The 14,790-nt window shown below is 44.2% G+C and overlaps 1 protein-coding gene across 1 annotated transcript; it reads right to left on the bottom strand.

Annotated features, from left to right (window-relative positions):
* Positions 1–6,135: 6,135 nt before the first annotated feature.
* Positions 6,136–14,510, bottom strand: LOC120032339 (protein BTG1-like). Its single transcript, XM_038978389.1, has 2 exons — positions 14,056–14,510; positions 6,136–10,112 (listed from the first exon to the last, which is right to left on the bottom strand). Exons 1-2 carry the CDS (start codon positions 14,198–14,200, stop codon positions 9,733–9,735), a joined length of 525 nt encoding a protein of 174 aa, XP_038834317.1. The 5' UTR covers positions 14,201–14,510; the 3' UTR covers positions 6,136–9,732.
* Positions 14,511–14,790: the final 280 nt, after the last annotated feature.

Below are 14,790 nucleotides of genomic sequence, written 5' to 3'. Positions count from 1 at the left end.
CCCAACCTCTCTGTTGTCCTGGTTATTCCCTGTTGTTCTCCCCAACCTCTCTGTTGTCCTGGTTAGGCAGGCAGGCAGGCAGGCAGGCAGGCAGGCAGGCAGGCAGGCAGGCAGACAGACAGACAGACAGACAGACAGACAGACAGACAGACAAGTAGGCAGGCAGACAAACAGGCAGACAGGCAGGCAGACAGACAGACAGACAGACAGACAGACAGACAGACAGACAGACAGACAGACAGACAGACAGACAGACAGACAGACAGACAGACAGACAGGCAGGCAGGCAGGTCCTGGAGACAAACTAGCCCAAGCTAGCCTGGCCTGGCCTGCATCAGAGGGGATTGGGTTTGGCCTTTGTCTGTCATTGATACCCTCATAAACACAGAAATAAATAGACTCCAACACATGTATAAGTGGTAATGTACTCACAGATACAGACAGTACAAACCACTGTGCAGGGGACACGCAAGCACAGAAACATTAGCAAACTCATGCAATTGCGCACACACACACAAACACAAACACACGCACGCCCGCCCACACACTCTCTCCCTGTGGTCGGCACACTTGAGAAAGACTGTAATTAGAGCAGCTGCAGCACATCCTTTGTCCTCTAAACACTGGCCACTGAAGGAGGGACACACACACACACTCCTGCAGGCCTACACACACACACACACACACACACACACACACACACACACACACACACACACACACACACACACACACACACACACACACACACACACACACACACACGCAGAGTCCTGTCAACTCTGACACACGGCTGGCAACGGAGAGAACTCCAGATGTCTGCCTCGCCCCGTGATACATACACACATTCCCTCATCCTGTCTTTGTTCCTGCAGCACAACCATACACACACTCTCCTAGAGTACATGCACACACCATACACACACTCTCCTAGAGTACATACACACACCATACACACACTCTCCTAGAGTACATACACACACTCTCCTAGAGTACATACACACACTCTCCTAGAGTACATACACACACTCTCCTAGAGAACATGCACACACCATACACACACTCTCCTAGAGTACATACACACACCATACACACACTCTCCTAGAGTACATACACACACCATACACACACTCTCCTAGAGTACATACACACACTCTCCTAGAGTACATACACACACCATACACACACTCTCCTAGAGTACATACACACACCATACACACACTCTCCTAGAGTACATACACACACTCTCCTAGAGTACATACACACACCATACACACACTCTCCTAGAGTACATACACACACCATACACACACTCTCCTAGAGTACATACACACACCATACACACACTCTCCTAGAGAACATGCACACACCATACACACACTCTCCTAGAGTACATACACACACCATACACACACTCTCCTAGAGTACATGCACACACTCTCCTAGAGTACATACACACACCATACACACACTCTCCTAGAGTACATGCACACACTCTCCTAGAGTACATACACACACCATACACACACTCTCCTAGAGTACATGCACACACTCTCCTAGAGTACATACACACACCATACACACACTCTCCTAGAGTACATGCACACACTCTCCTAGAGTACATACACACACCATACACACACTCTCCTAGAGTACATACACACACCATACACACACTCTCCTAGAGTACATACACACACTCTCCTAGAGTACATACACACACCATACACACACTCTCCTAGAGTACATACACACACCATACACACACTCTCCTAGAGTACATACACACACCATACACACACTCTCCTAGAGAACATGCACACACCATACACACACTCTCCTAGAGTACATACACACACCATACACACACTCTCCTAGAGTACATGCACACACTCTCCTAGAGTACATACACACACCATACACACACTCTCCTAGAGTACATGCACACACTCTCCTAGAGTACATACACACACCATACACACACTCTCCTAGAGTACATGCACACACTCTCCTAGAGTACATACACACACTCTCCTAGAGTACATACACACACTCTCCTAGAGTACATACACACACCATACACACACTCTCCTAGAGTACATGCACACACTCTCCTAGAGTACATGCACACACTCTCCTAGAGTACATACACACACTCTCCTAGAGTACATACACACACTCTCCTAGAGTACATACACACACCATACACCACTCTCCTAGAGTACATACACACACTCTCCTAGAGTACATACACACACCATACACACACTCTCCTAGAGTACATACACACACTCTCCTAGAGTACATACACACGCTCTCCTAGAGTACATACACACACTCTCCTAGAGTACATACACACACTCTCCTAGAGTACATACACACACTCTCCTAGAGTACATACACACACTCTCCTAGAGTACATACACACACTCTCCTAGAGTACATACACACACTCTCCTAGAGTACATACACACACTCTCCTAGAGTACATACACACACTCTCCTAGAGTACATACACACACTCTCCTAGAGTACATGCACACACTCTCCTAGAGTACATACACACACTCTCCTAGAGTACATACACACACTCTCCTAGAGTACATACACACACTCTCCTAGAGTACATACACACACTCTCCTAGAGTACATACACACACTCTCCTAGAGTACATACACACACTCTCCTAGAGTACATACACACACCATATACACACTCTCCTAGAGTACATACACACACCATACACACACTCTCCTAGAGTACATACACACACTCTCCTAGAGTACATACACACGCTCTCCTAGAGTACATACACACACTCTCCTAGAGTACATACACACACTCTCCTAGAGTACATACACACACTCTCCTAGAGTACATACACACACTCTCCTAGAGTACATACACACACTCTCCTAGAGTACATACACACACTCTCCTAGAGTACATACACACACTCTCCTAGAGTACATACACACACTCTCCTAGAGTACATACACACACTCTCCTAGAGTACATACACACACTCTCCTAGAGTACATGCACACACTCTCCTAGAGTACATACACACACTCTCCTAGAGTACATACACACACTCTCCTAGAGTACATACACACACTCTCCTAGAGTACATACACACACTCTCCTAGAGTACATACACACACTCTCCTAGAGTACATACACACACTCTCCTAGAGTACATACACACACCATATACACACTCTCCTAGAGTACATACACACACCATACACACACTCTCCTAGAGTACATACACACACCATACACACACTCTCCTAGAGTACATACACACACCATACACACACTCTCCTAGAGTACATACACACACCATTCACACACTAACTATTCACACATTCTCATTCCATCAACATTCATCCATTAAATGATGTGATTAAAGGCCAATAACACTACCAAACACAACCTAACTATTAAGCACAAACACTGGACTCTACCTGGAGTCTAATGCACCTACTTTCCCACAATAACCGGGTTAACCAGTCGAGTCCTGATCTTTCTAAATCTGGAGACCAACCCTTCTATTGACAGTATCTCTACACAGTAATCAGCCACACCCTCCATCAGCCTGACTAATAGGCTGATCTCCACAAAGGCTGCTTTGTTGTTGTGTGAGAAAAAGGGAGAGTCATTACAATGAACTTTTATCAGCAATTACGGTGGAAGTTAGACATGATGACAAGAAGATGACATAACAGCCAAGTGCTGTAATGCCATTCTGAATGGGGGGAATCTGAGTGTTGTCAGGCCTAGTTGTTTCATTCTTACTGCATAATAAATGCATCGTGAGCGTAAAACACATGGTAGGCCTTATTTCATTGTCTGTGTTATGCAAGCATTGTTCATATACTAATGTATTATCCCTGTTAAAGCACATTAATCATAAAATGAATATTCCACAAACAGATGACAGAGATGACCATGAAAAACGTCTTGCTCAAGTGGAGTTGTGAAACTCTTTGTGAAATCCAGTCCAACGTTGAGCTGGCAAGGCCTCCGTCCGTGAGTGTTGGCTTGTTAGGGCTTCCCAAGATAACATGTTCATATACAACACACCACAGGCCTGAACGGCAGACACACCCAGTGAAACTTTGACCTGGTTCTATTTAGACAGGCTATTCGGGTTGCGTTCGGGACCGTGTAATGTTACAGAACACTCAGAAAGAAAAGTGCTGGGGAGAGCAGACATGAATCTCTGTCGTGTAGAATTGAGAATTCAGCTCAACACGATACATATCTATCTGCAACAATCGCTCAGATCTACACATCCTCTGCAACGCTCTCTTACCTCTAAACAACATTTCCATCTGCAAGTCTTTCAACTCTACTCTATAAGTAGGCTGACTTTCACCACTACTCAATATATCCATCAACAACAAGTCTTTGAACTCTACTCTATAAGTAGGCTGACTTTCACCACTACTCAATATATCCATCAACAACAAGTCTTTGAACTCTACTCTATAAGTAGGCTGACTTTCACCACTACTCAATATATCCATCAACAACAATCTTTCAACTCTACACGTAACATTTTGGTAACAGTTTATTTGAAGTAAAGTTCTACCAACATGTCTATCTGCAACAATCTTTTCCCACATCTAATATGTGTCTACAGAAACCTCCCCACATTTCAATCAGACATTTTTAACACTGAATAATAACGCTAACTGAATCCCACCCTGGACTAACACTACCCACGTTCCCCCTCTCCTGGGCTTCATCCCTGGCCAATGTGTGGAGAGCTAAAGCCTGCCCTGGGACCCGAGGCCGGCCGTCTTCCACCCCCTCGGCTCCTGTCAAAATGGAGCAAAAATGTTTTACTTTTTGAGTCAGAGGGCTGGAGAGATTGTAGTCTTAATCCAGAAGTAATGGTTTGTGTTTCTGTTTTGTAACTGCTGGGTGTGTGTGTGTGTGTGTGTGTGTGTGTGTGTGTGTGTGTGTGTGTGTGTGTGTGTGTGTGTGTGTGTGTGTGTGTGTGTGTGTGTGTGTGTGTGTGTGTGTGTGTGTGTGTTTGTGTGTGTGTGTGTGTGTGTGTGTGTGCGCGAGTGTGTAGACAGCACTTTTCGAGTCTGAAAATCTACACCATCTGTCTTATCCACTCACAGACCTGATGATGGAGCCACATCCATTTCCATTAGGATGAAAATATCATGTGGGCTTTGAGGCATTAGATTTGTGCAGTCTGAGCATCCGAGCCTCAAGTTGACGAAGGTCTTAACCTGAGACAAAGCTTCTAATCAGTTTTCTGGCTGATTCAGATAGAACAGAAAAGACTTCATAGAAGCAGTCTCCATAATCCAGGATCAGCAAACTAAAGATAATTCCTGTTACAGACAGTCTCGTCACACTTGCTGTGGTATAGTAGCTCTATACCACAGCAACTACAGAGTAAAAACATAAACAGCATATCATTTATCATCTGTTAAAGCAACACTATTTCTTAGGAAGAATACAGAATTCCTTGCATGTAGGCTACTATCTGTTCTATACAAGGCAGCCTATACCATTCTATTTTTATGTATTATTGAAATGATGACACTTATTATTGAAAGTCTTGTGTGCATTCCTACTGTATACCATGTCATTGTTGGCAAAGACAGCCCACTCATCTACTGGGGCAAAGGTCAAATCCCCATCTGGGCTGTGCATCTTCACAGCTGTCTCATATTAGAGCCTATTCTATGTACAGCACAGGAGGTTGGTGGCGCCTTAATTGGGGAGGATGGGCTCGTGGTAATGACTGGAGTGGAATAAGTGGAATGGTATCAAATACATCAAACACATGGATTCCAGTTGTTTGATGCCATTCCATCCACTCCGGCCATTGTTATGAGCCATCCTCCCCTCTGCAGCCTGTGGTGTTCAGTAAGAGAGGACATGAAACAGAACCCTTCTCTACATTCAAAATAACAGCCTAACAAATAACAGTAACAGCTTCAGGTTTTTAACGGCCTTCGTTTCATATTCTGTTGTATCTTAATAGATTTCAGTCGGCCATTTTGACAGAAGACTACGCTATTCATTTTGTTTGGATATTGACTCCCGTTCATCTATGGATTCTCATTCCCCGTAAAAAGAAAGACTAGCACCACGGGGAATATGTTGCCAAGATAGGAAATATTTTATTACAGAGAAAAAAAAAACTTTTCTTCCAAAATATAGAAATCTGTACAACTTTCGCACAATCAATTTACATGAACTGTACAAATTTACAGCAGTTCATCACAACATACCCAAGGAAAAGACAATGAATGTACTGACATGAAATCACAAGGTAGAGTAGACAGCTTTTCTTCTTGGGTACGCTCAGATTTTTTAACGTTTTTCTTGTTTTGTAAGTTTAAAAAAAACAAAGGATAAGTCTATCAGTACAGGGGATGGAAACTGATATTTCTTTTACCAAAACAGATTGGTCCTTGCCAACACTCCCATCACAAATGGCTTCACTTACGAAAATAGTTATGCGTGTTAAAACTATGAAATGCAAAAGAAATACATCTAAACACCTCAAAACAAATTATTGGCACTTCCCATTGTGTAATGTTATGCATGTATTCTACCATATGGCGAACAATTGCAATAGATTCTAGAATATGTAAAACACCCTAAATGTGAAAGTGGCAATAATTCACAAATCATTGATGAATCATTGACGACTATTCCCTTCCTGTTTCACGTCTTAACATGCACAACTTTCCCAGAAGGGTTTTATTGAATGTCCGAGGCCTGAGTTTGGTAATACATTCCAGAAGAGACTCCTCGCGTCTCAAAAATGTCACAACTTCAACTTGACATATTTAGTGCATTTTATGTGCTATTACCTCCTCCGACTTTTCAAAAACACTTTCACAACGTTTCTGAAACCTATGTGTGCAAAGGCTGAATGGATGCATTTACAGATCCGATATTGTGGACTAAATCAAATTGTTTTGGTGGTGGTGTTACTGTTGAGAAGGGGATCAAACAATTTCGGCTTTGTTTCCTTTTTGGTAGGTCTAAAAATGAAGTCTGTTCAAATTGGGATAGATGATCAGACTAGGGCGAAAGGGAGGGGGGGGGGGTGAGATGCTATCTCTGTGACTTTAAAATACATTTAGCAAAAAGAGGGACAACTTGCTACGTCCGAAACACAGACCAATCTCATAACAACATCGATAGCTGGCATAATCGAAGCAATAGAAGAGCTGCAAGGTTTTTAAAAAGCTGGTTTTCAACCACAACAACAAAGCACTGGGCTACTCAGACCTGTCCATCTGGCTCATGTGGAGACACAGCTTTTTCCACAGACTGCTGAACGAGCACCAGGAGAAATGGAGAGAGGGAGGACAGTGAGGAGGAGGGGAGTGGATGAGGGAGGATATGGTGTACAGTGCATCAACAACCACAGATCCATTACCCATGATCCTCTGTGCTTAGGGATCTTAAAGCAGCACATATAGGTCTGATGGGCTGGTGCCCAGCCTGGCCAGCTTAGCGGCTAAAAGCCCCGAAACCCCACAGCCTGTCACATCGTCTGTCTGTCTGCGGCGCGGCCAACCAGGAGTGAGCTATAGGACGACTGACACCACCATCGTCCTATTGCACCCATGTAAACTAGTTCAGTGCTCAGCCTAAGAAACAAAGAAACTTGGACTGTGTACCGTCACTTCCTATCCTTTGACTCCTCTTTGTTGCCTGTCTCTATGTGGGCTCCCAGTGCAGACGGAGTGCGCTGAGGGCATGTGCTGGCTTTGCTCTCCACGCCAAGAGGGGGTTGGTTGGGTGGAGGTTAGTTTAGAGGGGGCCGGAGGGATTGTAGCTGCCCTGGACGAGAGTATCCGGCCCTGGCCCCCACACCACCTCCATTCCCTCCCCTGGGGCGAGGAAAGATGATATGTGTTACTGCTATCTCCGTACTGCTATTGGGGGGAGGGGGTTGGCTGGTTGGTTAGCTGGCTGGGGGTGATATGTGGCACCAGAGGGGCTTCTTGTGTCTGTCTGCCCTGACAGGGACACCTCCAGAGAGGGTCCAGCAGCACCTCGAACCAGGCTGGCTAACATTACGCTGGTTCTGTCTCGGTTCTCCAGAGAACGGCTCATAGGTGTAACATTGAAGACCTACGTTGGGCAACGCACCCCTCATCCAAACTGAGAGACTGAAGAAAGGAGAGGTGTTGAAAGCCTTGGACCCATCTTCAATCACAAAGACAAGAACAAAGTCTAACAAAAACAGATGAGAAAGCCTGACAAGGCCATTGGGATTGATTTGGATAGAAACAGTCAGACTTCCCTTTGGCTACCCTCACACACCCCTCGACAGCTGTAGAGAGATCTATCAGAGTTCTATAAGTGTCTCAAATTGCCATCTGTATGTGTGTGTGTGTGTATGGGGGGGGGGGGGGCTTTCGAGAAAAGTGCCTTACAAACGGACAACAGACGCCTAACCTGACACGACACCAAACCGCACCTACTTACCAACACCTGAACGGATCTGAATGAAATGCTTACAGTGTGAAATCTTTTTAAAACCTTCAGAGTTACTCTCCCCAATTCTATAGAGTGGGGTCTAGCCTGACGTAAGAGCTGTGAGTAAATTACAAAGGAAAAGGAGGGGAACTCATGAAAGACGACATTGGAGCAAATGGAATGAAGAGGGTTTTCTCTAGAAGTACACATCCCACACAATCTAAATGTCAAAAGTGCATTCAATGTCATTTCTTCTGACAGGGCCACAACAACCAAAACAAATGATCCAGATTTCGGTGAGAATATAGTACCACCTATGCTACACTTTGATTTTGGTGAGGGCCAAATGTCAGGGTGGGGATGGAAGGATATAAACAAAACGAGAACTTGATTGTGAATTTCAAACCAACATTCCTCGAAGGGGAGGGGACAAATACCCAGCCCTCCCCAGAAAGCTACACATACATGGTTGGGGGTGTTGGTAGGGTGCGCTGTGACACACTACTGTCCTTAGCAACAGGTGTCACAGCGCATTCCACTGCACTTCCATATGGAGGGGGAGGGGCTTCCTGAAGCTCGAAGCTGGTATATGGGGCAGCCTCCGGGGGTAAAAAAAATGCCCAATGGTCCAAAAACTGGGATTTAGAAGAAAATGACTTAGGGCGTTTCCCCAGAGACTGACCTAGAAACAGGCACAGTCCGGACCTCAGCCCCTTAACTTCCTTCCTAGACAGGAAGTACACCCAATAACAACAGGAAGTAGATAAAAGGCTGAAATTCAACGGTATGGTTCTTGACAGCAGTTCCTTGAAGCTTTTGAGAGGGTGGTGGGGGTGATGGTGACATGGTACCCATTGTAACCACGTGGAGAAGAAAGTGCAAAGTCAACATTGATAGACCTGTGTAAAAAACGAAAACAAAAAGCAGTCCCTTCTCTGCGCTGTTTCTCTGTTCGGTTTCTTGGTTTGTTTTAGCTGCCCCCAACAGCTCCACGCTCCACACAGCCCTCTCCGCGGGGGAAAAAACGAAGCCTCCGGTAGATCCCACAACACAACATAACAGACTATGGAGCGAGGAAGGAAAAAAGAAATATTAAACCTACAAGGTTTCACCTGGACGATAGGCCCCATCCTCTGCTTTTTCTCCTCCTTTTTTTTCTCTTTTTCATTTCATTTCTTTTTAGCTTTAAAAAGGTTCGCCATCGACCAACTAGGGCGAAACCCACGACCCGAAGTGGCGGGTGGCGGCCCTTAGCTGGACATAGTCATCATGTTGTAGGCTTTGGAAGGGCTGGTCCTGCCCAGCATCCCCGCCGCCTCCTTGCAGCTGATGTGACTGTCCACCATGGGGGTCGAGGTGACCGCACTGCCTCCCGACGGCGCCGGGGCCACCGGCTGGGACTCATAGAGCACGCAGATGGAGCCGTCCTCGCCGATGCGGTAGGACACCTCGAAGGGGTCCACCCAGAGGGTGAGCTCACTAGGCAGCAGCAGGTAGAGCTGATTGATGGTCAGGCCGATGCGCTGGCCTGCCTGCCCCACCAGGGGATCCATCTTGTGGTTGATGCGGATGCAGCGGTAGCCCGAGCCCTTGCATGGCCTGTCGGGGAACCAGTGGTGCTTGTATTGCTCTGTGGAGAAAGAGAGAGGAGGTTATTATTGGGTTACCATGAGTTTCATCATCATTGGAACACTATTAGGTTACCATGGTATTGCTTGTATTGCCAAAAAAGGGCACAGAGGGGGTAACTGTTGTTCTTCGGTTACCCTATAGTAGAGCCTGTGTAGTTCTGTATGAGGAGACAAGAGAGAGAGGGAGAGAAAGAAAGAGGGAGAGATGTAAGAGATGCTTTCTGGTGTTTACAGGTGAGAGCCAGTAAGCTAAATCTCTGCTACTTTCAGACGTCTATCTGAGGGGAAGCGGGGTACAAAGCTGTCTGCACCTGATCAGCCTTAGTTCCTAGTGTGTGTGTGTGTTATGCGAGATTAGGATGCATGTGTTTTGATAAACATTGAATAAGGTCATAAATTGGGACATAAATGTGATTAATAGCATGATAATAACTGTATGAGCCATAGTTGGATTTTAAGTAATTGTATCGCAAATCAAACTATAATCATGTATTATTTTATTATAGAGTTGCTGGAGTCTAAGGTAATACTTGTTTATGATGTTCTAAGCACACATAACTAATCTATCAACAGTATAAGTTTAGATGTATCTTTCGATTGTGGCATAGATTACTTACAGATAATGAATGACATGATTCCATTGAAAATGGAAGGAAAAATGATTGTTTATGTTTTACTGTACTAAACACCCCCAATAATGATTATGGAAAAGTAGCGTTGCTTTAGATTGTCTTTTGATTTAATAAAGGTTTTATTCCTTTGTAGGTAATACATGATTCCATTGGAATATCGTATCTGCTTTTTTATCTGATATTTCTATTAGCATGTAATAAAGCATCAACTATTTCTACTGGTATTTGGGTTACATGATATAATGACCAACTATTTAGCACAATACTGTACGTTTCCACTTACTAATGTGTGTGTGTGTGTGGTATGTGTGTGTAAAACAGACTGCAGACAGGGGCAGGCTTTGTTGTAGCGCAGTAATAAACCATAACAGTCTGCTTATGGGGCTGATAAGCAGCAATAAACCGTTTGTCGCTCTGTAACGGGAGCCTACGTGACACACAGCAGAGAAAGAGAGAGAGAGAGAGAAGTTTGATTGCACAATCCCCTTCTGGCCGAGCGGCACAAAGTCCTCCATCAAACAGAACGGAGCTGAACAACAACACTGAGGTGGTGAAGTCCTGGCCAGCAATCTGGGCTGGAGAACTCCCCCTCTTAAAGCCACACCGTCCCTTTTAGTATGACGAGTGTGTCCACATACCCGTTGGTGATTCACTGTGATATCATTCGTATGGTATATTTAAAGGGGCGTTAAAATGACAAACTAGGCTGGAAGAAGAGAGAAAAGAGGTCACATTACTCATTTTAAGGAGAACACGAGAAAGAGAAGAGTTCTCATTCCTTCCCCGTTAACTCATTTTAGAAGACGCACATGACTGCTGCTTTCATAGTATAATAGTAGCCTAACAGGGAAGAATTAAATTAGAAAACCGCTCCTCAGAAGTCTAAATTAACCTAACATCTCTAACAATACTCACATTTACTGTGTCTTGTGTGTGTTTGTATATATTCTGTATGTATGTGTGTTCGATATGCATCTGTGTGCATGTGATACCAATCATCCTATTTTCTCCACTTAAGACTCCTCAGTATCGAGTTACCCCATTGGTGAATAGTGGCTAAGCTGGATGTGTTGCCTGCCTGTCTGTTTGCCTGTGAAAAGCCTCTGAACTAGGCCAGAGCCCGGAGAACACCTGTCCTGCACAACACCCCTGGTAGATAATGTCTCCTTTGTGTTATCAGTAGAACTCTGTGTACTGCACCCTAATGGAGGGCTTGGCACTCGTGAAAAAGCACCAGGCAGCTACGATGGGGCTGATCTTTTGCACCACAAAAGAAACGAGGCCTATGAGAACGGTCAGAGCGGAGGGGCCTATTCTAAAACCAGGGAACTGGGGAAGAAGAGAGGCTAGAAAAGTAAAAGGATGAGTTTCAACTATATGTTTTAAATAAAGTCGTTTTTCAGTGCTTCTTTAAAGCCAAGTGCTCTAAGGATATTATGTGGCAATAAAATGTGTGGAGGCGTTTTATTAAATACACATTTGACTTTGTTTGGGGTGTTATTGTGTGATTTCCACTGGTCTGTGGTGGTGTGGTTGGGGGAATTATGGCAGTTTCAGACTGGGTCACTGCTCAAACCTTGGTTAAGCAGGTTACTGGTAAACAGGAAGTCCAAATAGTTAACTAACTACAGTTAGACAATGAGCACAGTTTCAATGTGGATATTTAGAGCAAGTCCCCCTTCACCCCCATATACACAAACAAAGCCTGTTTATTGAACACACAGACACAATAAGCTGTTATAATGAAGCTGTAAGCAACAGTGAGATGGCTGGCCTACTTCAGCAGCGGCGGGGGAGGGGGCTTCGCAGTGTTGTTTATGCTCACTCGGGAAGACGAATGAAAAATGGGGGTGAAGGAGGAGGACGGCCACTTCACAAAGTCCCTTTGCAACTTGTTTTATTAGATAATGTCCTTCCTACACTCCTCCCGCTATGATATCCTCTTCCAGCCCCAACCCCACCGCTACCAACCCCCCACTTACCCTCTGACGGCGGCCATTTTGCTCAGTCTGCCTTCAACCAACTGGCTGTTTACAAACAGTGCACTGGCCTAGAGCTATGCTCAGACTACAGCTTCCACTCATTTTCTATGCAAATCCTGCACAAACAAAGCCACTTCCTTGGAAAATGTTTAGTTGAAAATAGCATTGTAAACTAAGAGTTTGTTGAATAGAAATAAACAATTCTGTAACCTGATATGCTAAATGTGTAGCCCACATCCGAAACGCTCTAAAATTATATGAATTTGAACGTGAATGGCTTTGCAGATGACACAGCTGTTGCAAAACATGTTAAAATTGAGGTCATGATGTAGGTGTTCAGTGCTTAGAGGGACATACACTTGGTGTTAACTGGCAGACGTATGCCAGTTTTAGACTGTTAAAACTGTCTGTATATTTACAACAGGAAACATAAATAAAATCAAAATAATAATTTCAGTGGTTTGTACAAAAAAGGCTGTCAATAACGCATAGTATAGTGGCTGTGTCGATCAATTTATGTGTCCTTATTACAGAGTTAACGTTATTCACTTAGCTAGAATGTCTACATTAGAACATATTGTAAAGAAATAGCTTTTCTTTACTCATACATGTTCGTCAACGACGGGAATGTATACGGGCTATTTATTCTGCATTTGTTATTTACCTTTTGGTTGTCCAATTTCGATTCGATTGAGGTTCGCTCAAGAGGATGGAGTAAAACATGTAGGCTGCTATAATACTCTTATAACAAAGATCATCAGAATCCTATGGGTCTGTTATTTTCCTGATCGAAATGTTATAATTATTATTTTTTGCCTGCTCAAATTCATATCCTCCTACGTTTTCTTGTCTGCATTACGTAATTCGATAGCCTAATTCAATTCACTGGGTATAGATTTCCCCCATCTTTATGTTAATTAAGAGTTTATCGACCAACTGAACTGGTGCTATCGAAAGGTGCACTTCCTTGTTGGAACAAATAGAGTCCGGCTTTATTCCACGTTATTACACTGTAACTAAACTCGAAACATGAATTAGGCGACGATGTATCTGAATAGAACATGGTTGATTCGATCGATTGAATATTGTTGATTGAAGATTGTTGTTCACCTTATCTATTCTTGTCTCTTTTTTTCGTGCGCAAATGGTCGTGGGGCGCTTGTGTGTTATTTTGTGAACAGAGACGCAAATCCCCTTCGGAATGGGATTAAAACACAACAATTCGTTAAAATCATATTCTTAACACACAAAATGACACAACATCAACAGAGGTCATAATCTAAAGAAGCATTGGAAACGTAGGACAAAACGAGAAACACATGTTTTACCTGACAAGATATCCTGTAAACTTGCGCTGAATGATTGAAGCTGTCTGTCATTTACGTGTCCCTTTATCCGCAAAAATCTCGACAGAAATCCGACCGCGGCGCTAATCTCTGGTTTCATCGTTCCCCGAGCACAAAGGGAATGCATTTAGAAGGCAACTGCGACGACGATTCGTGCGCTTTTCCTACATATGATTCCGAAAATGATTCGTTGTTTTTCTCTCCAAGTTCGGATAATGATCCGTGTCTTTCACTTGTTTTATTTCTCTGGCGCATATGCTGGTCATGTATTAGTCGAGGTAGGGACGTTTCGGAGGGTACTACGTGTGCCAGGACGGTACAGTGTGGTGACGGCTGTTGGTAAATAGAGGGGTCTTTCTCTAGGATGCCACGTTGAGGCACCCTTTTAATGTCACTTTACTCCACCAGAGTGAACGAATGTGTTGAGGAAAAGGGTTTTATATCGCCCCCGCCGTCTGAAGAAAGCGACAGCGCGCAGCTACAACAACAAAAAAGGCTCGCCAATCCCGTCCGCGCGACAGCCTACGAGCCCATAGGAGGAGTGGACTGTTCGCCTCAACGCTCTGAAAATAAACAGACCACGTGAGAGCAAAATACAAGCATGAAAATTAACCCCTTATATTGTGCTCCCATCGAAAACAACAACATCTTGCACTGGGTTTTCAGTCATTTCATAAAACGGACAGAATAATTATGGTGAGGTTCAATGTGCATTAG

Source organism: Salvelinus namaycush, chromosome 38, assembly GCF_016432855.1.
Source record: "Salvelinus namaycush isolate Seneca chromosome 38, SaNama_1.0, whole genome shotgun sequence".
NCBI lineage: Eukaryota > Metazoa > Chordata > Actinopteri > Salmoniformes > Salmonidae > Salvelinus > Salvelinus namaycush.
Note: the sequence above shows the minus strand (reverse complement) of the source record. Positions and strands in the feature narration are given on the sequence as shown.

Bases quoted from the DNA above. Each gene is read 5' to 3' on its own strand.
- LOC120032339 (XM_038978389.1), bottom strand. From the start codon at position 14,200: ATGCATTCCCTTTGTGCTCGGGGAACGATGAAACCAGAGATTAGCGCC. The intron at 10,113-14,055 runs GTAAAACATGTG...CTTTCTCCACAG, and splicing joins TTTACAGGATATCTTGTCAG to AGCAATACAAGCACCACTGG.